Here is a 23,065-nt window from a genome sequence, read left to right as displayed (position 1 = left end):
ATAGGTTTGAAACTGTAGACGTTGATATTATTTACCGTTCTGTCTCCATAGATACAAACATGTCTTGTGAAATCACCATTTGATTTGGTAAGATTCAAGGAAGCCAACTTGCTATACTTCCAGGACCGTGATGCTAACAAAATCAAATTTATCAGCAAATGCTTTGTCTGGCAGACTGCATCTTCCGAGCTGGTCAATCCAATCAAAATTACATTTGAATAAATGATTATGTAACTTCTCGTACAAACCCAATCGAGTGCCATGCCTACATTTCTCCAAATGTATCTCTTGCATTATTAATCGGACACCGGCACAATCTGCGATACCACATCCGTAAGGAGTGCCGTTTTCCTTAGAATGTGATCCACAAGCTTCTAGACTATAGCGCCAGCGTCTTCATAAAGAACGACGAAAGGTCAAAGCCAATAGATGTGGCATGCAAGCCACGCATCAAGGAGATACTACAAGGTAACCGTAAGCAATATAACTGTAAGGGCTTTCTCATTTTATGTTAAGAACAAGCATAGAAATGGCAGTGATATTATTAGCTATCACGAATGAACAGCATAGCGTCTTTGTGTCTTCTGTTCTGTACATTTGTAGAAGTCCATTCGTTGGCACATTCCTTTGTGACCTTTGTGTCGCAGCTCGTATTTGCTGATAGCTGTACTTCATGGGTCAGCGTTTTGCATTTAGTTTCTTTGGTTGATATCCGTTGTCCGATTTAGACAGATGTGGTCAAAGCATTCATCGTTGATGCTCAAGTAGATGTATTAGTAATGCCGTAAATTTTTACCCCAGTGCAAGTAGAATTAGCGATCTCCAAGAAAGTAAAAAAGTTGGTAGCCTATTCTAGGCCTAGTTTTGCCAAAAAAACTGAAACCATTGAGTAGAAGTGCAAGTAGTATAAAATCAATACCACTCGAATAAGCAATGCAAATAGGGTAAACCTAGTAAAGTAGAATTAGTTCGTTACTGACCACCTCTGGATTTGGACTAACGCACGACCTGTGATTCTTGTTTCTAGTGGCTGAAAAAGTAGAATCACTGCGTCTACTGGAAAGTCTCATCAACGCCGCCAAGGATGGGAATGTGGAGCAGATAACTCGTGTAGTAAGTGATCATTGGATAATATGAAATAAATGTTACTCAAGTCATGTGTTTGCAACTGATACTTGCGATGGTTGTTAGTGGCACATGATAATGCCGTCGACCAGGAATGTCAAACTCAATTTAGGTCTAAGGCTGGTTAAGTAATTATAATATCACCTATCATTCGGCTCTACTCCATACTTCTACCTGTTTATTTCTACTTGTATTTGAGTGGAAACTCACAGCATTCTACTCGAGTTACAATGCTGACTACTATGAAAATATTTAGCAAATACATTAGACCGACCCAGTAGATTTGATGTAGAATTTTCCATATTTCTATTCCAGCTGTCCTCTCGTCCGGATATAGTAAATGCCAACACGCAAGATGCCCTCGGCAACACCCCACTGCACTACGCAGCAATGCGAGACAAACAAAACGCTGCTGTATACCTACTGCATCATGGTGGCGATGCGGCTATCGCTAATAAAGAAGGTGATGGAAATTATATTGCGTTATTTCTATAACACTTGTAATCTGCTCCTCACGTCTGGTAGCATTGTCGACATCTTGTTCAGTAAACTCAAACAGGTCTATAGGCCTACCAGAGCTTAGTAGCTGCGTAGATGCAGGAGAAGGCAGTTTGGGAAAACAACAGACAGAAATGAATGACGACGTCATATCACAAGCCAAAGTTGAAGGTATATTAGATCAAGATCTATACATTGTTTAGATGAGATTGGATGTCAACTTTTTGGAACACAAGAGGGATCAATAGCCCGACGTTATCAGCGGCGGACTGCAATACATTCAGAACAGTGTTGAGGTTTCAACATCAATCAAGATATGGTCAGAGTCCATATTTTCATTGTCCTGCCAAGTTTTTACTATGTACTATGATTGCTAGTAAGGTATTGAGGGATAGATTGACGTAGAGAGGTGACCATAAAGCATCATTTTATTACATTCAGGGCATACAATGCAGATTCATGTAATAGGATGGGATGAGAAGGCATTCTTGCCAAAACTTCAGACCCACTGATCCAAGACACTAAGACAGGGTACCTACAGCACAGCTGGTTCGCCTTACTGGACTTTTAGTTTTAAATCCGATAATTTTTTTAAGTTGTCATTGGACCTAAATATAAATGTTTTGATTGATTGGATTTAGAAGCTTCGTGAGTTTTAGTTCATCTTAGTACCACTTCGAAACCGCACATGTTTTTGATGTAGAATGGTGCCTCAATTCGGTGGTGGGATGACTCGAGTCACCCTTTTCGTATGACTTGACTTGACTCGAGTCACTTTGCTAAAATGACTTGTCTTGACTCGGTCAATCAGAACTGTGGATTGACTCCAGACTCGGAGCAAAATTCACAATTCAATTTCAAGTCATCAAGTACTCGGTGTGGTTAAAAATCACTGTATCTTGCATATGGTTGGATTGTTCGCGAAACGCTTGTGTAACCCGTGAGAGCGACCAATCATTTTATGATCGTGTGTTTTACTGAGTCTCCATTGTTCTCTCGTAAATAAATTGACCGCAAACGAAGTGATCGAAGCTTACAGCTTACGTTGCCGTAAACTTGTATAGTAAAATAGTTTCTGTTCTCTGTTTATACCGTAAAAAACAAACCTCTTGTTTGATTGAAACTGAATTCAAATATAGTTTATATAGTCCTCAACCATTGGCGCAGGCTCGAATTGTATCATATCGATTTGTAAATGCGTAATGCATTGCATCTTATCAATTTGTACCTATTTTCTATTTTGGCCGGCAACTATAAACTGAGGTTTAGCAGTTCTACGTATATGTGAGCGATACAGCGCCTTCTTGCGTGTATATTTAACCCTACATTCGTTCATTGGTTGAAAATCAATGAGGTTGTCATGTCTCATACTTCGAAAAGGCAATTTCACTTGAATTGTGAGTTGTGACATTTGACTTGACTCGACTTGACTCGAGTCACCTCCAAAAATCCAGTGACTTGACTTGACTCTAGTCACGTTTGAAAATCGCTTGCCTTGACTTGACTCGAGTCAAAATGTGCAATGACTCGAAATGACTCGTGACTCGAAGGTAGTGACTTGATTCCAAGACTGCCTTAGTCTACATGTTAGAATACGTTGCAGATAGCTCATCTGACTGTGCAGTTCTTGCTTCGATTTTGCTGGATAGGTTACCAAGTAGCAGTTACGTAACATTTGATATTGTGGAAGTTTGAGTATGTCTCACTTGTTATGATTGTGATAGAAATAGGATTTTCTGTTGTTATCTGATTCGTCAGTTTATGTGCATGTTGCCAGAACACCATTTTACAGTTGTATGCACTGCCAACGTTGATTCAACAATTTCTATTCATCGTCAGGTTACACCGCCATTGACATGTGCAAAACTATGCAATTACAGCGTCTGCTGGAAGTCCAACCTATACAAAACACTGTGAGGAATGTGCAAAGGTTTGAAGGCTTTTTATACAAAGTGAGTAGCTGCATACATGAGAGCTGCAGTTTATAGTTTTAAAGCTTCTATTCCATAGGTTTATTGTAAGAGCCGTCTGTAAGCCGATATCCTTGGTTCTACCATAACTACGTTAGTAACTGATTGCTACATTCATGAGTCATCGAGTCAGGTGATGAAACGCGTAATCAATAATTTCCGTTTTACTTACAAAAAGTGTTTGCCGTCTGATTGTGCTGTTTTTGTTGTGGTTTAATCATGTGCTTTGTAATCGCATCACAATTTGAGGGTGATCCCATCGAGCATGAACCCCTTTAATATATTACGTTCGGTATACCCAGATTATAGCAGGATTGGTACCGAGACAACAAATATAACTAGACTTTTCTGGATATTGAGGTCCAACCAATTGTTTCGTATGTAAACTACATTGGCCAATTTCAAACCGGTGCACGATTTCGTTGTATACCGAAGCCTGAAATTCAAAAGCATAATAATCTTTCGATGGAAATAATGCTGTGCACAATGATTTGAGTATTAATTCTAATGGTTCGAGTCGTGATGATATCACATCGCAGTATAAAACACATGTACTGCAAAGCTACAATGTGTTAGTGGGAATGACGTACAGGTGAAGCCGTGATGAACCCGCAACATTGTCACAAAGTGCATTGAAATGCGCATATTTGATAAAATACCAAATAATTTTCAATGTGATGTAGAACTAGCCTTATATTCTTTGTGCATAAAATTACATATTTGAACGTTTCACATCGTTAACACTGTGGTGATGTCATAATGAGAGTTACACGACTTGTATACTCGATTCAAAATCAAATTACTCGGGTAGACGATTTTTCCCAGCACTACTGATAGCCAGGAAGATCTTTTGTAGCAACTCCGCACAAAAACATCGTCAATCGGAAATCACAAAGAGATGCAAGAACATAGACTGGTCGATTTAAAACTTTATTTTCGTCATAATCGTCCGGCACATTTCAAGATTTCAGTCGTCTTCAAGGATTATCAAATATTCAGTGTTGTCGTGGATGTGACAAATATATCAGCCCGTCCAATTTTCATGCCGATGATTCGTGCACTTTTAAATGGATTTCTCAAATCTTTCCGTATTTTTATTAATACAGTTGTTCCGTTATGCGTTCAGAAACGTTTTATGCGAACCAGGCTTCAATGGGTCGTGCTCGACAAAGGTGTACTATCATACTTTGCACGCCACGCCGATGCGGTCACCGGCACCAAAAGAAGGATGTTCAAATACCTCACGGATGCTGAGCTCACGGTAGGGTCCGATTAACGATATGCTCATGCTCACAGCTCGGCCATTGTGTGCTTCTGAGCATAGGTACTCACAGCAGTCATTTTTGGCACTTAAGTAGAACTAGAAATATCGCTGTAAGGTTATACTCCAGTGGCTCCCACTGGTGGGGAACTCAATGGTTTCCGGCAATCAGACAGTCATCGAGCATGTCCACATTCAAGCCGATTTTACTGCAATCATTTCCACTTTTAGGCTTCGCTAAGATTCGACAAAAAGGTTGCCCTGCGCAATGAGGGGATTTCGAGATGTGCTTGACAGATATCTTGCGCTATCGATCACACGTTGTTGCTGGTCTATCACACAGGAAATCTGCAATCCTAATTAGATTACAGAATTGTCAGTCCAGAACGACAGACGCCATATTGGGGGTTGCCATCACTGGGCTAAATTGGAAAAAACAGGATTATTCGGCGTTCAATATCAAAGGTTTCGGTGAACACTGAATATGCCTTTATCATTTTGTGCAAATGTTTTATCGCCGACGATCTCGATTCGAAGTCGCATGTTGGACGACACGTTATATCCGAATTTCGAATATAGCTCGACGCGACAAAAATGTGCTCACGAACGAGCTCGAATTATTTGAACTCGAACAGGCATCATAATCATCCTGTCTGGCATCTGTCGCAGAGCCGTGTGACGTCACACTAACGTCTTGGGATCAAGATCTTTGTCTTTCGCTAAGCCTCATCTCCGAGAAGCGCACGGGCATCTTGAAACCACCAAAGCTGTCGCGCCACCAAATTCCCTTCTTTTTTATTTTGTGGAAGTTCCCGTTCAGGTTGCTGTGGGAGCATGCGCCATACCACCAGCCTGCCTCGTTACGAGAAGCGCAATCATATGACGATGTACGATCGTTATCTGCGTCTTTCGTTGAGAATTGTTGATTGTTGTGACGTGAGAAAGCATCGTAGGTTGTATTCCCGGAGTATCCGGATACGTGCAGTCTGTACATGTCGGAGCCGGGGCCGATGCGGAAGTCGCTGGAAAATGGAGTTATGACAACAGGCTTCTCTGTAAAGTTCCAGAAAGTCAATGTAACAAAGACAAGAATATGTACTCACCTGTATTTGGCCACCCAATAAATCCCATCTTTCGTGATCATATTGATTTTCAACTCCGTGGTTCCTGTCTTTGTCAATTGATGCATTTTATCTAAGCCTGTAAGAAAACAGTCTGTCACAAACTGAACTGAACTGGAATTAAACAAAGTGTGCTCCCTTGTTTGAACGTGCGAGCAAAGTACACAATGAACTCTCTATTACAACACCATAAAAACAGGTTTCAAACTTTTTAATTTAAAATTTGATGTTCTATTTCTTTAATTAATGAACGAGCGTCCAACTTCTTGCATTTTGCAAATGGAGATAAAAATCCCCAATATAGTACATGAAACCGACAACCGAAGTTGTAAACAATCAAGTCACAGCCGGCCGAAAACTCGAAAAATCTTCTCTTACCTAGCCAGAAATCTCCTTTACGATTCCCGAACCCGTTCACGTAATCATCCCAACCTCGGTAGAAACTCACGTTTCCGTATTTTCTTCGCTGGAAAACCTGCAACGGATTTCGACACGCCATCATAAGTGCAGAAATCAATTCTCTTCGATGAGTATGTTCGAGGTCATGGTTAAAAAGTTTTTTGAGCCTTGAGCTTTTGTTCATCTTAGAGCAAGCTTGTTCACGAGCAGCGAACACTCTGATGTTTGACAATTTTTCTGACCTTTTGTTCATCTTAAGGCAAGCTTGCTCATGAGCTGCGAACACTCTTATGTTAGACAATTTTTCTGAATTTTACTCACAGTCCACTTCCTATGTGTCTTCCGTTTCTTCTCGTTATCTTCTGCTCCGAGTTGCGGTTCCTGTTTGTTGTATAGTCTAATGTATTAGAATTAGACAGTTTCTATATAAGACGCAGCTTCTACTCACAGTATGTTTCTTCCCATCTTCTGCTCTGAGTTGATGTTTCTTCTGTTTGATGTAGCCCAATGTATAAGACACAGTTTATATAAGTCACAATTTCTACTCACAGTACATTTTTTCTCATCTTCTGCTCTGTGTTGAAGTTCCTTCATTATCTCTGACATGCTTTCCGAACCCTTCAAGAAACGTACAGAGAATAGAACGCTTGTCAGTGACGTTGAACTATACCAACCTCGCAATCCCCCTCTGAGATCCATTTACCATCAACGTAGCTTCTCGAGCAAAATTTCGCTGAAAAAGATCAATTTCAATCGGATTTGAAATGGAACACGAATTCTTTGTACCTGACGAACACGCGTGCATCGTGATTGCGAACATCAAAAGAATCCAAATCATGAGCGATATTTCCAGATATTTACGTGCATCCTATACTTAACTTTATAAGATAGATGGTAGTTGATGGATGAATGGAGTTGCAGAAGCTAATGCGATCAACTTGAACTGAGCTACACACGCAAATGCATTTCTGATAGTGTCGTCTGCGTTGACTTCTTACGAATTGCATCTTTGAACGCAGTCAACATTTCCGCCAATTGCAACAACAATTTGTACGTTATGGCGTTGACTGTCAGTTTGAGGAAATCAGCTTAATGGAATAGTTTGGAAAATGCGTTGAACCGCGTTTGACAGGACGCTCACTCGATCAATCTCTGGTTCAGTGCAAGTCCCGTTGCCAGTCCATGAGAGTCCTGTTGCCAAACACAATTGTCAGATGATCCATCGGGCATTGCTTGACTAATGACGACAAAATAAAACTAAATCAGGAACATCATTATGAGAATTAATTGCGAGAAAATACAAGACAAGCAATATCTCCTCAATATAAAGGACTTTCAGATTGAAGACTCATCTAGATACAGGATAGTCTACATATTTACGGAGACACCTGCACGATTACCATTGCCAGTTAACTGCTCTTGAATGTATGAATCGAAAATTATGAATTGAAAGTGTCCTTGGAGGACGTCCAGGTCTACCGTAATTTTCCATGTATAATCCGCAAAATTTTCACGATTTTTTGCCCTAAAATCGGGGCGTGTGTATTATACATGGGAACAACACGCTTGAAAAAAATCTTCCTCGATAAAAAACTTGAAATCACACCTTCATGTTTGTTTCCAATCACGCATCACTTTCAGCCATCGTGCCCAGTAATTCGTATTATCAGTGTAACGCGCTACCAATAAGCAACAAACAATGTTGCCAATTAACGAGAGTCGTCTGCACAGCACGCAATCTCCTGAGTTGGTTTGCCGTTTGCACGCGAGCGAAATTAGGTCATTCATTGATTGCGGAACGCTAATTCATCGACAGGCCATGACCGCAAAATATAATCGCTTGCGTAATCAGTCGCACCTCCAACAGGCGTGGTGTGCACGACATAACCGTTGCTGAACAAGATGTCGTGTCGCCGGCCTCGCAGGCTTTGGCTGCTATCTACTATCGTATAGAGGCAATACCGTTACTTGTACAATGAATAGCAATGGCATCTGTAATAGGCCTCGTGCGCAAGACGTCGTGTCGCTGGCCCGAACTATCACGTCGCCAGCCTCACAGGCTTTGGCTGCTCTATACTATCGTTTTGAGACAATGCCGTTAATTGCATAATGATTAGCGATGGTTATGTCATGATTGTTCGACAGTGACATCGCAAAACAGAACAACATCGCGTACTAAAACACAGCTAATCATGTACTGTGAATGCAGGGTGCGTACTACACATGGGTACAGGCTTTTTCCCAGAATTTGCATGCCATTTTAAGGGTGCGTATTATACATGGGGGCGTACTATACTTGGAAAATTACGGTAATTGTCCTCTTTTTTTGGAATTTGTCCTCATTTCTCTGAAAGGGATTTATATGCCACGAAAAATGCGACTCCAACGTAGCGAATGTCAGAGTTTCGTAAAAAATTGGGAGCCGAGTCAAAATGATGACCTTATTTTTTAGTCAACACAGTACTATCGGTCGAAAATTTTTCACTATCATCAGTTTTCAGGCAGCTTTCAGAATTTACAAAAAGTGTCATCTCTGTAGGATCTCAAAATAATGTAACCCTATTTTAAAGGATATATAGGAGTTTAGTGTAGTGGGAATGAAGACTCGGAATAAAACTGAAGAGAGGAATGAAAACAAAAAGGCTGTGAACCACTGTTCTACTCTGTTCAAAGTGGGAGTAACCATTTTGAAGACATGTCAAAATGACTTCAAGTGGAAGTGCAACATGGAGATCTTGAAATAACTCTCGAGTAGTTTCAAGAAGTCGATACGCTGCAAACTTTTAATCGATACATGCTGGCTAATTTTAAAATTGCAGACGGTACAGACGCAAAATCACACTAAAACAGTGGTTCTCAACCTTTTTGCCTTCGCGGACCCCTTTCGCACCGTCGCGGACCCCCCAAGTTTTAGTACAAATTTAGCTCAATTATCGTACTACCGTCATGTGTCTTGTGTAAATTCTAACTGCATGGGAGTGATAAACAGCAATAAAATGACTTTCTTGAAATTAACACACCATTTATGTAGACATTGGGAAAAATTGCATTAGTTCAAAGCGAATTCTGTAGCTGCATTTCTTAAAATATGCGGTCGAGACTAAAAAATCCGTGCTGTCGATTTGATATCAACGAGTCCCGAAAACCATGTTCCAAAAAGGTCGTCGGGAATGTAATAATATCTTCGGGTATGATCGCAAGTCGCAGCATCTATGGCACCAAAATTTAAAAACAGACTTTTAAATAACGTCCAGCCTAACATCTTCTTGAGTTATTCCGGGAATAGCGATTATGTACGTCGCAGGAAGAATGCAAACAAATTTTTTCAAAACTCCAACAAAACATCTAGAAACGGTACTATGTTTCGGCTATTGACAAGTCGACAATTTAAATGAGTTTGCGCAGTAGAATATTTCATCTCAGATGGCCGTTCTGTTTATCTGGGTCCCGAAGTTAAGGAGAGAAACTGCCTTGTGCTTTCTCTAATTAAAAAATAAATACAAATTAGGTTTATCAACCATTTTGCAAATTTACCAGTTTCGCGGACACCTTTCTGTCGCAAGCATAGCATAAGTATGCACAAGTCCAAAGCCGTACGTCCAACCGGTAATGTTATTTCTCAGGTTGCGGAAGACAGTAGCCATGCGTTCCAGATCCGATTTTTCGATGATTCAGTTCATCTTCTCCAAGTGAAAAAATGCCCAGATTCTCACATCAGCAGACAGGTACATAGACATAGATATTGTATTCTTGCTGCCCGAGGCCCGTGTTATCTGTTTTTATGTTACGTTCTATTATGGCTCGAATCCAAATTGGCTTGGGAAATTTATCCAATTGCTAATTAGTATCAGTGTAGATAATTGAAAGCTAAATCTGTGAAGATTCTGGGAATTCGAGAAAGTTCTATGAAGATTGGGCCAAATAACGAATCCAACATGCTCCCTTTGAGACCTAAAGTAGAAGCAATGTCATAAAGAATTACTAGTAGCAGTGATCAGACTTGTACAAACTACCCATTTAGTTAATCAAACCGATCAACTGTTTAACAGTTTTCAAGTATTTCTAGTTCTATTGTAGTTGCGGATTTTGAAACTTGAGTAGTTCTAGTTCTAGTTTGCAGATTTTGAAAATTCAGTAGTTCTAGTTCTATTTGCGCTTTTTGAAAATATGGCAAGTCTGGCAGTGTTTGTCATCTCATTACAGAACTACTTCAAGCAGAAATAAAAAGTGTGAAAAATCTCTGAAGTATACACAAGCCATTTTCTAAAGAAGTATATAGTGCCGATTTTCAAAATGCAAGATATATCTTCGCGACTAATGCAGAATCACGAATGACCATAAAAATAAAATTTTCAAAATAGTGATTGATTGCCGTCATTCACGGTCTGCCTGGCCCCGGTTGGTATAGCAATATCACCCACTAAACTGATTCCATCCACATGCTACATTTTCCTTGACGTACTGCAAAATGCGAGTAGTAAGTCAAAACAGTAATCTTTCACATAATCACTTTTATGTCATCACTAGAGCGATTTTTTACCTGATAATCGGAAGATTTTGACCTAAAACATGAAAATTTTGACATTATTTTGCTCTCATGTATGTAAATTAGGTGTGTTCGCACATAATGTTAGAATTGTACCACTTATCTTCATTTCTGGTTGGAATTGTCTGTCCTTACGAAGTAGTTTAGCCCGAAAAAACTTATTTGACTTGAAAACTGACAAATATCTACATGAAAAAACTTTCTTTTAATGAAATCTGAACCTATGAAGAATTGCAGTCTGAGTTATATCATGCATTATGGTAGAAATAATTTTAAAATTGTTGTAGTGCAACGGAAGTAACTTTCCTACATTCTCGGGTAGCAAGTGTCTGTCCTCACTAAGTAGCTTGCCAAGAATGGAGAAGGGACGTTCAGCAGCAGTTGTTGGCTGGCAACACTGCGGTTGTCCGTACACTGCTGGTGATACAATGTGTTGCTTCATTCCGACAATGTTGTCTACGTCACAATTTTTCATCATGCGCTTCTCGATATAAGAACCAATGCCCACGAAGTCTTGCTTCAGTTAGGATGTTGCGGTACGTTGAGCATACCACCATGTCAACCTACTTGTTTCATTTAACCGTTTATGATTCATGATGAGCAGACAATGGACCGTATACAACGGTAGGCCTATAAACTAGGCTACAAGTTGTAAAATATCAAATGATAAGTTCATCCATAGCCTTTATATGGGCTATGGCTCATCAACAATGCAAACATCTACGATACAAACGAAATGCTGGTTGCAACAAAAAGGTTGACTTTGTAAACCATTTTGACAATGTTTTGACCCACCGTTGCAATTTTGACAAAATTTTGATCGCCCTAGTTATCACCTATCTGATTTCATTTATCTTGCTTCTCAGAAATGGGTGCAGGCAATCCAACTTCATGTTGACTACAGCAGCCATTACACAAGAGTGGGAAAGGTGCTCGACAGTGACAGCGACGATGAGCTGGACGAATATATGCCGGTCGTTGACATTAAAAACGCAGTGGATGTGAGTCGTCTTTCTCATTTTACAATCTTCAAATCTCATCGATGTGTATGTAATTGCGCACATTGATGCACTCGTATACAGTATGAGAAATTTTCTAGGGAAAAGATGTAATTTGTAAGTTTAAGCCTTCAGCAGTGTGCCGATAAATATTGTCAATCTCTACGCAACATCTTATGAACTGGTGTGTCTTACAAATGAGCAAACCAGGTTGAATGACTGTCCCCACTAATCTTTAATCAGTAATGTCCGTGATTCTAAAACTGAAGGAACTTCCAAATTAGTCACAAATCGCTACTTTTACTTGACAGAGGTGATCAACCAGTCAGCATTGGTGCTCTGTAAGCACCTCTCTAAATTTCAGCTATATTGCAAATACAAGTAGCGATTTCCGAGACAAAAATTGGCAAAATATTTTGCACGCTTTTTCCAGACAGGAATCGCTCATAACGAACTCTTGAAGAAGTTGGTGGAAGAATTGACGGTGGCCGTTCACAAGATCCCCGTCTCAGGTAACCTCAATTTTAATGTTTTTGCTGGATGCTGATGTGGTGTAAGTAGGGCTGGGCACAATGATTCGAGTACTCCAATCTGAATCGAGTATTAATTTTAATAATTCGAGTCGAGTGGTAAAAGACGACTTTTTCGAGTACTGAAATTATACGCTCCTCGCCACTGAAAGTTAACTTATCAAAGAAAATTATAGTTTCGATACCAATTTTCACTGTGAAAGCCTTGAAACCTTGATTGGGGGTATCGTAGCATACGAAACTTATAGTAGGCTTACAAACCTACGAAGGTTACTGGACGTAGCACATTTCCGAAGTCATGATAATCTCACAACATTGTCACCAAGTGGAATGAAATCGATATGGTCCGAAAAATACCAAAGTATCATTTATGACAGGGGCGGGCAACTTCTCTAGTCGGCGGGCCGGATATAGGAAAATTAAGTACTTGGCGGGCCGTATTGCTGAATCGATACATTATTCGCCCATTTATCCACATATACAAGGAATACATCGTATTTAATGAATGTATTTTAACGACAGCAATGTCACTTCAAAGCCATTTCTCGCCGATAGTGACGAAGACAATGTGCATTTGAGAATAGCATTGTCATACTGGCGCCGCCATGTCTGCTACTATCTGATCAATCAACACACTGTGCAATCCTTAATTAAGATTTCAAGGCGTTTGATAAGCCCAGTACCCCAGATTTACTAATATATCAATTCAATAGGGTTGAGTAGGTGACGAGATAGCATCGTTGTTCAACTGTGTGGCCTAGTTAATCTCGATATTGGATTCATGCGGACCGCGTCCTCTACGAAATTTGAAAAGTGGCCCGCGACCCGTTTTGAGTTGGCGACCCCTTGCATAAGCGCAGTCTTACGAAAGCCTAGAAGTGTGCCGTGCTACAAGTCTGCAGTTACGGAATCAAAAATAAGAAATACCAGTCTGGTGTAAATGACCATTGTTGTCGACAAACACCATGATTGCCACAAATGACATTAGGGTTGAGTACATCGTAAATGCCGATAACGCAAGTCTTCTCACTTCGACGAATTTACGCGCAAGCTCCACTCTCGTACGCTGCGCATACACGTATATAATAACATACAGTCACTAAGATTTGACGTAGTAAGCAAGCAGTGGGGAATCTCGGTAGATGCGGGCCACATTATCATGTAAGACGGAAAACTGTCCGCGGGCCGGACAAAATCCCTTCGCGGGCCGTATGTTGCCCGTCCCTGATTTATGAGATGGATAACAGGCATTATATTCTTTGTGGTGGCATAAACGGTACATATTTGAATTTTGACGCATAACCTTCTGTTATGACGTCATAATTATTGGTACTCGATTACTCGACTCGAAGCGTATTACGTGATTCAGAATCGAATCACTCAGGTACTCGATTGTGCCCAGCCCTATGTGTAAGACTACTAAGACTTACACCTAGGCTGGGCAAAATCGAGTACCTGAGTGATTACACTGTACTTACACTGTAAGTACTACTAGGCTAAATCGAGTATCTGAGCGATTCGATACAGAGAGAAAGGGGGAGCTGTAAATAAAATAACATTGACGCATGAAATAATAACAAGAGACTTAACGGTGTAGACAGGGTGTGATCGATACGACTCTGGGTAGGGTCAACTGGTCTGATCGCACCCGGCTGAGGCGCTTAGTAGGCTTCGATTCGAATATTTGTGTTCCATTTATGTCATTATAATAGCATGCATGATCTGTAAGACTCTGATATTCCCCTTTTATGCTTCCACGCAGACAGGCAGACAGATTTATTCATTGAGAGAAAATTTGCACTGGTACTTAAAAATATACAATCAATGATATGACCGCAATCAAAAGGCGCGGTCATGCAATCAGCTGTAGTCTCGAACGGAGTTTATGGTGCATAGATCCACTGCTACTGTATATCAATAAAGTTGATATACTCTACAATGAAAGCAAGATAAATGAAAGAAATAGTTACAGCGAAAGAGCAAACATTTACTGTAGTTGATCAGCAGTAAGTATTCATCCTTTTTCAGTACAGAAAAAACGCAACCAGGAACAGCAACAGTAAATATGTTGCACAAAACTATATTATATGCAAGGGCTAGACCAGATCAGACGGAACTCTGGATATTGAATCATTAACTGACACTTCAATCTTCAGCAGTGGTTCCCAACATAAGGCGATTTTGAGAAACAAGGGGGCGAAAATGTTGAGCATCCAGTGAGATATACTACATTAGCACTGACAAAAATGCACGTGAAGGCGGACTATTACCAGGCCGTGTTATTTTTGGCATTTCAGGAGCCAGATGCCAAAACTGCCAAAAATAAAAATTTGAAAATGCCAAAAATAAGCAATTTTTGGCATATGCCAAAAATAACACGGCCTGCCAAATAGTGTATTTCATTCATGGTGTTGTGTTAACAGGACCGCGTTACAAGCGAGAAGAGCGTTTGTGACAGGCAGGTTTTTTAATCTGGGTCCAGCCCACCCATTAGGGGTGAAAGCATGGTGTCCTAAATGGTGTGGGCACAGCGAGATTGAACGGCTGACTGCATTTGGTTTACGTCATACTTTCCATTTGTCCAAAGGCAATTTCACGACCATTTCTGACCGGCTTGTCGAGCGCTAAATTTGATAAAACGGGTATCAATGAGAAGCTGCCGCAGTACTGATTATTAAAATATAAATTATATTCTGCTCATGGAACTGGAACCCCCAAAATCAACCACGATTTTTGCATTGTGATCGAGTTGAAAATTGTGACGCAACAAACTGTCTGGCTATTTCTGAGCTGCATAGTCTCGTTTTGCCAGACAGTCTTGTTGCGTCAATGTTCTTAAACAAGCCAATCTTCCCAGGACTCTTCTATGCGAGTTGGTAATATTAAAGCCACCGGAAGTGACAAAAGTCCTCCGAAAATATATCGGTAAACTGAAGGAGAAATGATAGTCGGGCTACTAAATAGAATATGTTGAGAGACAACACAGGAAACTCCTGGAAAAGGATCGGGAAGAAAATTCCTTCCGCGATGAGATCGGTGGCACTGGCGAAGTGATCTCTTTTCATGATGCATGGAAGCCGGTTCGGCCCTCCAAAGATTTTGAAGCTCTGAAAACCTTTTGTGGGTGACTGGCAACATTCTTTCCCTCAACGGCTACTGTTCAAGCCGATATTTCCCAGATTCGCTGGGCGAGAAATGAATTTAGGAGAAACTTAGCTGACCTGAGTTTGTAAGCACTGTTACTGTGCAAACGATTTAAGTCTATTCAACAGCTGTAACAATCAGCTGTTGAGCGTGTTTGTTAGGTTTTTCTTTTTTTTTTTGCTTATTGGCGCCGATTCCGATGGATACTGCACATTTTGTGGTTTCGTTTGATATTATTAATCTATGAAATCGTTAGGTTTTTTCATCTTATTGTTTGTTGGCGCTGATTATACGTGGATGCTGCACATTTTGTGGCGTCTTTTGACAAACTAGCCCAAATAAAGCGTTTTTGTGACTAATTCGAGGCTGAAACTATCTATTTAGAAGACGATGCCAAAACTGCCAAAAATAAAAATCGAAAAAGGCCAAAAATAAGTTAGTTTTGGCATATGCCAAAAATAACATGGCCTGACTATTACGCATATGACGCGAAAAAAGATCGGCTCAACGGGAAGTAGACGCGGAATCCGGTTGCTCCAGCGATCAGAGTTACGTAACATCGGGACTCTGTTATAACGCCAATTGAGGTTTCACGTTTCCCGCAATGAGAATTGACATGAAGCACTGAGCCTGGCCTTAGTTGTAACTTCCAAGACATTTCACTGACATTTTGAACCGATATTTCGTACTGGTTATTAACAATCCATACATAATCCCAATCATAAAGGTGTAATGTAGCGGTGACCATCCGCAGTTTGATATTTCCAAGAAGCATGTTAGTCACACGGTGGCGCGCGTGTCCCATCTCTCAGCGCTGTGTTTTGTTTACGACGGATTCGTAATCCGCAAGATGCGTAAAAAAACTGTTTTAATCCTGATCGTAATAATGTGTGGCCATCGCATGTTATCCCAACTTGCTGCAGCTGATGACTGGTAATTGATATGCGTTTCATGATTGCCGATGGGCGCTGAGAGTAAAAAAAGGTTCTAGCGTATATAGACTAAAGAAAATTGTTTGAAGGATTAACAGTGGGTTTTCTAACTAACTAATTAATCAAGCAGATTTATCAGCCGGTGAGGTTGACTACATACATGCAAACGCCAACATAACGAAGTACCATGGCTTTGGATTGGATGGGAGATTGCCTTGCACGATTTTATTTGCTTATTTTGTCTGTCCTTGAATTTCAACAGAAAGTTTTAACCATGGAATAGCGTATACATACATTGTTCTACCCTATTTCTCTATTGATTGAATCAATCTTTTTCCTGCGAATGGAGTTTAAATCGGCACTGTTATTGTTCAATAGCGCCGTATCATGTCAGTTCGGCTTGTTCATGATTTTCGTGGGCGGCGCACCATTATTCACGGAACACAAAATATATTCCATTTCACACTTTGTCAGTGGTGTCTAATTGCGATGGTGTAAGCTTCCGATCCCCGCCAAATCCTGTAACAACTACCCGTTGTCGACGCGGGCCGGAAATTAGGTCAATCAATATTTCGTCAAAAAATATCGCAAATGGCGCTGATGTCTTTCCGCCACCTAATCTTCAGATCGGCATAATCCACGTCGCCTGACGTTGAATTCGTGTCAAAACTCTGTTCCTCCGAATTCGAATCCCAGTTCATGTGATTCGAGTGCTAATGCGTCCCTGTCCGTCCCGAAAACGCGTTCTAGATTCCGGTGTATAGGAACAGTCGCAAATGTAGACCCATAGAAAAATAATCTCTTTCAGATGCGTCACAATCGGCCCAGTTACTTCTCGGAAAGTGTCATCAGATTCTCAGTATTTCCAACGAAATGACGGCGACCTTTTCTTCCTGCCTGAAAACACTGTGTCAACAGGACCAAGTGAGTGTTTTGTAATCTTTGTGTATACAATATACATCAAGCAGTCTGCAAATTCTGTGGTTAATCGCTTGTAATGGCTGCCTACGCGCTGATACGAGAGTATGCGTAACAAGCTGTGTACGTATAGGTAAGGTACACAGCGTCGGGGGCAGCGTACTCGACGCGTTTTACCCAATACCATTTATCTTGTTCAAATATAAAGTCATCCATTAGCTAGTCTCCCTTCACAGCTGAGTCGCGTGTAGAACTGGTAGCGAATTTTCGAGTGTAGGTAGCTTCAGAGGGAAGCTGACATATAGAGTATGGTATGGACAGGATGTTATCTAGATCAGGCTTCGCGTACCAAAATGAATATTTTGCGATAACCTGTCTTCAAGAAACACAAAGGTTCAACATAACATATTTATTGCAGGCCATACAGTGTTAGATCGTTATTCGGTGTGTTGTCTTAGGTTTGTTTTGCCGCGACCTCGACTAGACTCACCCGCCTAGTAATTATATAATACCTTTATGACACTCACAATGTATATTTTCACGCCCGATTTGTTTCGTGGTTACAGAAAATTTCCATTACACAAAATAAGACTCCCGTAAGAAGGATTTCACAGGCGGCAACAACGCTTTCACGGGAAGGTCAGGGTAATGCGACAAGATTTTTGTCCAATACGTTGGTAGAGTCGTTGTATTAAAAGTAACTTTCGGGCGACTATCGTCATATTACCAAAGATCGAAAGCGAGGGATATTACGATGCACGAATCTTCCCCCTAATATTGCTCACGTTTCGATTAAAGAGGTCTTATCAATGTTATTGACCACTATAATTCTGTACCTTCTATTAACTTGCAAAAGAACACGAACTACTCGCGGACCAGCGCCTGAGGTTGCCGACTGCTGTTATAGAAGGATAAATTGCAAAGATTGATAAATGCTGCCATACCGATGCTGCTGCCAAATCAGCTCAAGAAGACCAAAATAGTAATGCATGATTTTACGCGCCACCGGAATAGAGCTAATCCGAGGTCCCGGAATATGCCTTGATGGAATATCGCGTTCCGTTTTTTTTTGTGGGGGTTGATGGGAAACTCGGCCGAACCTCATTCGCGCCGAGGTAATGCTTTGTCGTTTTGTCCTTATTACAAAACGGTCCCACGGAAGGTAGTGATTTAAATTATATTGTTGATTCCAAGCGCTGGGCAAATTTGCAGTGGCGTTAGACGACTTGCTTGCTCGATTTTGAAGGAGATTCGCCCTTCTGTTTGTCTCTTGCACTATGCTGTATGAATCGCGTGTTCTTGGCATCGAATGTACCGCGCGACGAACCCTGTGAAGGCGTCGTATGCAGCTGGAGCAATTGTGGCGCTCGCTATTCAAGCCAACGCGCGATATTTGTCGGCGCTGAAAAGCGATGCTGGAAACCCATGAGCTTTGACTAGCCCGGACAAGCGCGGCTGAAGACTTCATTCTTTTCTAAAATATCGGTATCGCCGGCTGATACGCGATGCTTGTATTGTGCCCGTAGTACAATATTGTGTCGGCCTTTGTTGTAGCGTGATATTATTTAGGCTTATGGGAGCCGGCCTGACAAGCAACTAGCAACGGATTTAGTAGAGACTCTACGGGTGATTTGGAAATGGCTTTTTGACGTATATATTTTCAAGTAAATGATATCGATCATCATTTCGTAATGTAAGATGCTTTATTCATAACGTTCGTAAAGACTTGTGGGTGGCTTCATCTATAAATGGAGTGCGTTGTTGTAGAATGTGTGCACTGGTATCTACAGAAAATTGATAGCATGCATATCGATAAGTAGAGGGTATACCCAAGTTTTTTTTTCATTGAGCCGAGGAATCAGTCCGTGTGAATTTAACCGGCGTATGCATATCTACGCGCTCTGCGATAGCGGCGGTTTCAGCGATAGACTTCGGTTATTTTGAGCCGCGTGAGCTGGCGTACCTGCTTCATGCTTACAAGCTTTTGGCTTTACGTCAGTATCGCATGAACTGGCTTGACGCTGTGTTTTCTAGAAACGGTTGGTAATTCAAATCGTTTTGATTGATTATTGCGCTACATGAATTCTGCTAGAATTGATTATATTGGGTCGCATCAATCAGATTTTTCAAGCTTATAGCAGTGACTTTCGTGTACTTGACTGGATCCGAAGATTCCTGAGCTGCAGAAGGCCTGTGTCACGATCTTTCTTGCTGTACCAGTCGAGGGGTTCTCAAACCTTCTTTCAGCGTGGACCCCTGACTTTTTTGAGTGGTTGCATGGACCCCTATTTCGTGATCACTGTCTGAAAACTCATTCCAACTGTACAATACCATTAGGCATGCCTTCGACCTGGATCAAAGATTGACAACAGCTAAAAACTCCGGTAGCCTAACCGCAAAATTTGGGAAGCTGATGACCGAAAAAGGCCATCGCTTTCACCCAGTGCTAATCACGACCTCTTAGCTACCTCGTCGATGCGTAAAGTTAGCTAAATGTCACTATTTTCGCCACTATTCGTGACCTGTGTGCATTTGTAGGACATATAAGTCAAAAATAGGGACATATATTCAAAATAAGGACAATGTCGGGTTATAGTCGTAGTTAACACATTTTGCATTTCTTGGGTTTCCTAGACTAGTCGTCGGACATCAGGTATTCCATCTATCCTGTTTAATAATCTATACTACTAGTCCCGTTCGTGAGGCAGGTTTCTATTCCGTTTTTCATAGATAGGGTTACCTTCTGACCACCGAGACTTGTGTGGATGATCTTGTTACACTTCAGCCTGTAGGATGGACTCCTTCCAACTTCCCGTAGAAATTTGTAAATTGCATCCTTATAATAGATATAATTGCGCACACTTGCTGGTGATTGTCGCCTAAATTTGCAAATGAATACTAGTAGGCAAAACTCGCCTTCATCGCGACACACGCTGGACTAGTGGACGAGCAATCACGTTGCTAACTGTGTGTTAAATATTATCTGCAAGGTGGGGTTACACAAAAATTAGCGACGGGGGGCAGTACTTTATTTTCCTATATGCTGAAGCATGGTAGATATGTAGACCTGAGTGGTGCAATGTCAACGACCTCTCCTGCACACACAGCCGTCTAGTCTAGTCGAACGACGTTGGCCCAATTTTCCGTTACGGCATTTCGAATGGTCGAAGTCCAATCGACATGTCACTCGGAAGTAGCGACGGAAACGCGGTTTTACGTGCGCGTAGTAAGATATTTTACGAGCGGCATGTAAATCTTTACTGTGTTAACGGTAGTCCCATTCTGACCCTGGTTGCACCAGGCTAGCATCTGTCAGCTTCATGCTTTGGTTCGTTCATTCTGAGCGGCTCTACGAGGTTACCCATACTATCGGTAGCCATGGTATTTTGAAGTCATATCGACGTGGGGATCATTCTATTCCAATATGTGCCGACGTTACTACGCCGAGACTGTTATATCATAGCGTATGGTTATATCATTCTTTTGTTCGTGTATCGAGGCGCGTGTCCACTCGTTATTGACTGAGGTGACGCTAAGACTAATACGAATCGATATAAGGCAGAAGTCACCAGATGGAATTAGTTCGTGTGCTCGAAACGTTTTTATGGTTGTTTAATCGTTCACTCGTCACGCCATCGCGATCCAGCCGATACGCTCGATGATTGTGCGCAGTCACGTTTGAAGCGCCTATGCGATTACGTCATTACTCTGATTCAGCTCGCTCGGGCTGTGCGTTTCTGTTTTGCAGCATCGTTGTTGTGTTTTGGCTTGAGGGCGCCTTGGAAATTCGTTGCGGAATTTTTCCCTGTATTTCAGCACTTTATTTTTTTATGTATTCGTTTGTGTAGTTTGTTCGGTCGCACTCTGGTCAGACTTCGCAGAAAGGCAGCAGTATACTACAGCTACAACAAACAGGAATTGGCGAAATTGGACAATTACCGTGTACATTTGGGGAAGGCCTCACGAAAGTGATGTTGGCTACAATTCTACGAACAAGGAACACATTTTTTGAATTGATTGTTTCTCGTTGTTGGCTGTGTCTAACATAGTTGTATATTAATATATAGGTCGTGTTTACAGCTCGATTGAAGTGTTGAGCTCTTGAATTTTGGGGTCCGGTCTGCAACTGCAAAGATTTGGTTCTATGGATGGTAAATCACCGTATTTTCCCGCTATATGGATTAGATTCCACTATCAGCAGTTGAAATTTTCCTAGCATGCTGCTACAGGTCTATAAAGATTTCTACATGTTATAAAATAATTTTCTTTTTTGGTTTGACTGAATTAGCCCTCGCATGGCTGTTAACTTTAAGAATTGTTACGTAGTAGCTGTTATATTATGATAACATACTCCAAAAACCAACTGGGTCTCATAAGTTGAGAAGTAGACCTACATACATGGCAATTCAGGTACTTTGGATATTTATATTTATAAGTAAACTCTAAACTCACATGTAGCACTATTTAGACAACATAATAATCGAGCTCTCGGTATTAATTCGGTTGCAAGTAGCTTGTTTCAGTATCATATTGTCGGCCAAATCATTTGTGATTGTAAAACCTATAGTGATATTTTATAGGTCACTAGGCAGTTGACTTTTGTTTATCTAGGTCGATAGTGTAGAACAGTGTTTCTCAACCCCGAGTCCGCGGACTCAAATGAGTCCTTGGTGAGGAAGGTCCTTGGTGAGTCCGCGAACACAGGAATTTTCAGTAACTTAATCGGCTTGGCATACTTTTTCTTCCACTTCCGATATGATTTCGGAACATGTAATTGACAGACCTACGGGGCTCGTTCTCGTTCACTTTCGGACCAAAGTCATTGCAGCCTTACGGAGAAAATAGCTTTTTGGTCCGTAAGTGAATGAGCCCCGTCCTGGTCCGGTTTCGTCAAATTCGGATTTGAGACTTGGGCTTCAACCTTGATGAGTGATTCGCAAAATAGAACTCTTGAACTGTTAGTCACCTTGATAGCTGTCATATAAAATGTAAAGATACCCAAATATGTGACTAGCGGTACTGAGCTTGAATAGTGCTTTCGGAACTATATTCATTGTAGTAGAATTTATTACTTTTCGCGTTCCCCTTATCAAGAGATATACAATAAGAAGGAGAAAGAGTTTGTCTACAATCGTTAAATATGCCATAAATATATACCGCTAATTGTCTGTGTAACGTCTTCTGTGTATTGTATAATTTTATTTTCTCTTGTCCCTTTATTAGACTACCGGTACAGCTGACTTTGGCCAGCTAGCGTTCCTATTTATTATTACATTGTTACGTCATATTTTGCCAATTTGGTTTTCGTTAGAACCTATTTCTGTATGCTTCTTATTGTGCCGTTAACTCTTGATGAGGGTCATACGAAATGCCTTCAAGTTAATAAATTATACTACAATGAATGTAGTTTGGAAAACAATATCAGAGATACCTCAATAAGCGATGTTTCGCCACGTATATTTCAAACGCAAGAACAACGAAACATAAAGATCTACAACAAATTGTTCAGCATTCCAAGCAATATTCGTTCTCCTGAAATGTTCTGTGTCTTGGGCAATCCAGTTAATTGCAAGTGTCACAGGCAAGACGGGTGTGCTTTGCACATCTGTAGCATCTTTCTGAC

The 23,065-nt window shown here is 40.9% G+C and overlaps 1 protein-coding gene and 1 pseudogene across 5 annotated transcripts in view; one reads left to right on the top strand and one right to left on the bottom strand.

The window, feature by feature from the left end:
* LOC145448043 (oxysterol-binding protein-related protein 1-like) overlaps positions 1-23,065 on the top strand; it is a 46,074-nt gene that overhangs the window by 1,852 nt on the left and 21,157 nt on the right. For all 4 annotated transcript variants that reach the window (XM_080326359.1, XM_080326356.1, XM_080326357.1 and 1 more), the window contains 9 exons: positions 357-468; positions 1,028-1,113; positions 1,441-1,588; positions 3,463-3,575; positions 4,720-4,854; positions 9,998-10,099; positions 11,787-11,921; positions 12,352-12,430; positions 17,333-17,448. In XM_080326359.1, the coding sequence (XP_080182485.1) occupies positions 357-468; positions 1,028-1,113; positions 1,441-1,588; positions 3,463-3,575; positions 4,720-4,854; positions 9,998-10,099; positions 11,787-11,921; positions 12,352-12,430; positions 17,333-17,448 (1,026 nt within the window). The remainder of the gene's footprint in view (positions 1-356; positions 469-1,027; positions 1,114-1,440; positions 1,589-3,462; positions 3,576-4,719; positions 4,855-9,997; positions 10,100-11,786; positions 11,922-12,351; positions 12,431-17,332; positions 17,449-23,065) is intronic.
* LOC145448733 (ryncolin-1 pseudogene) lies at positions 5,555-6,474 on the bottom strand (annotated as a pseudogene). The gene is made up of 3 exons (XR_013918009.1): positions 6,354-6,474; positions 5,958-6,054; positions 5,555-5,876 (listed from the first exon to the last, which is right to left on the bottom strand). The product of XR_013918009.1 is annotated as a ryncolin-1 pseudogene (transcript).

Source organism: Botryllus schlosseri, chromosome 10, assembly GCF_051294905.1.
Source record: "Botryllus schlosseri isolate E-star chromosome 10, Bs_hap1, whole genome shotgun sequence".
Lineage (NCBI taxonomy): Eukaryota > Metazoa > Chordata > Ascidiacea > Stolidobranchia > Styelidae > Botryllus > Botryllus schlosseri.
The sequence above is the reverse complement of the archived record's forward strand: the minus strand, read 5'-3'. Positions and strand labels throughout refer to the sequence as shown.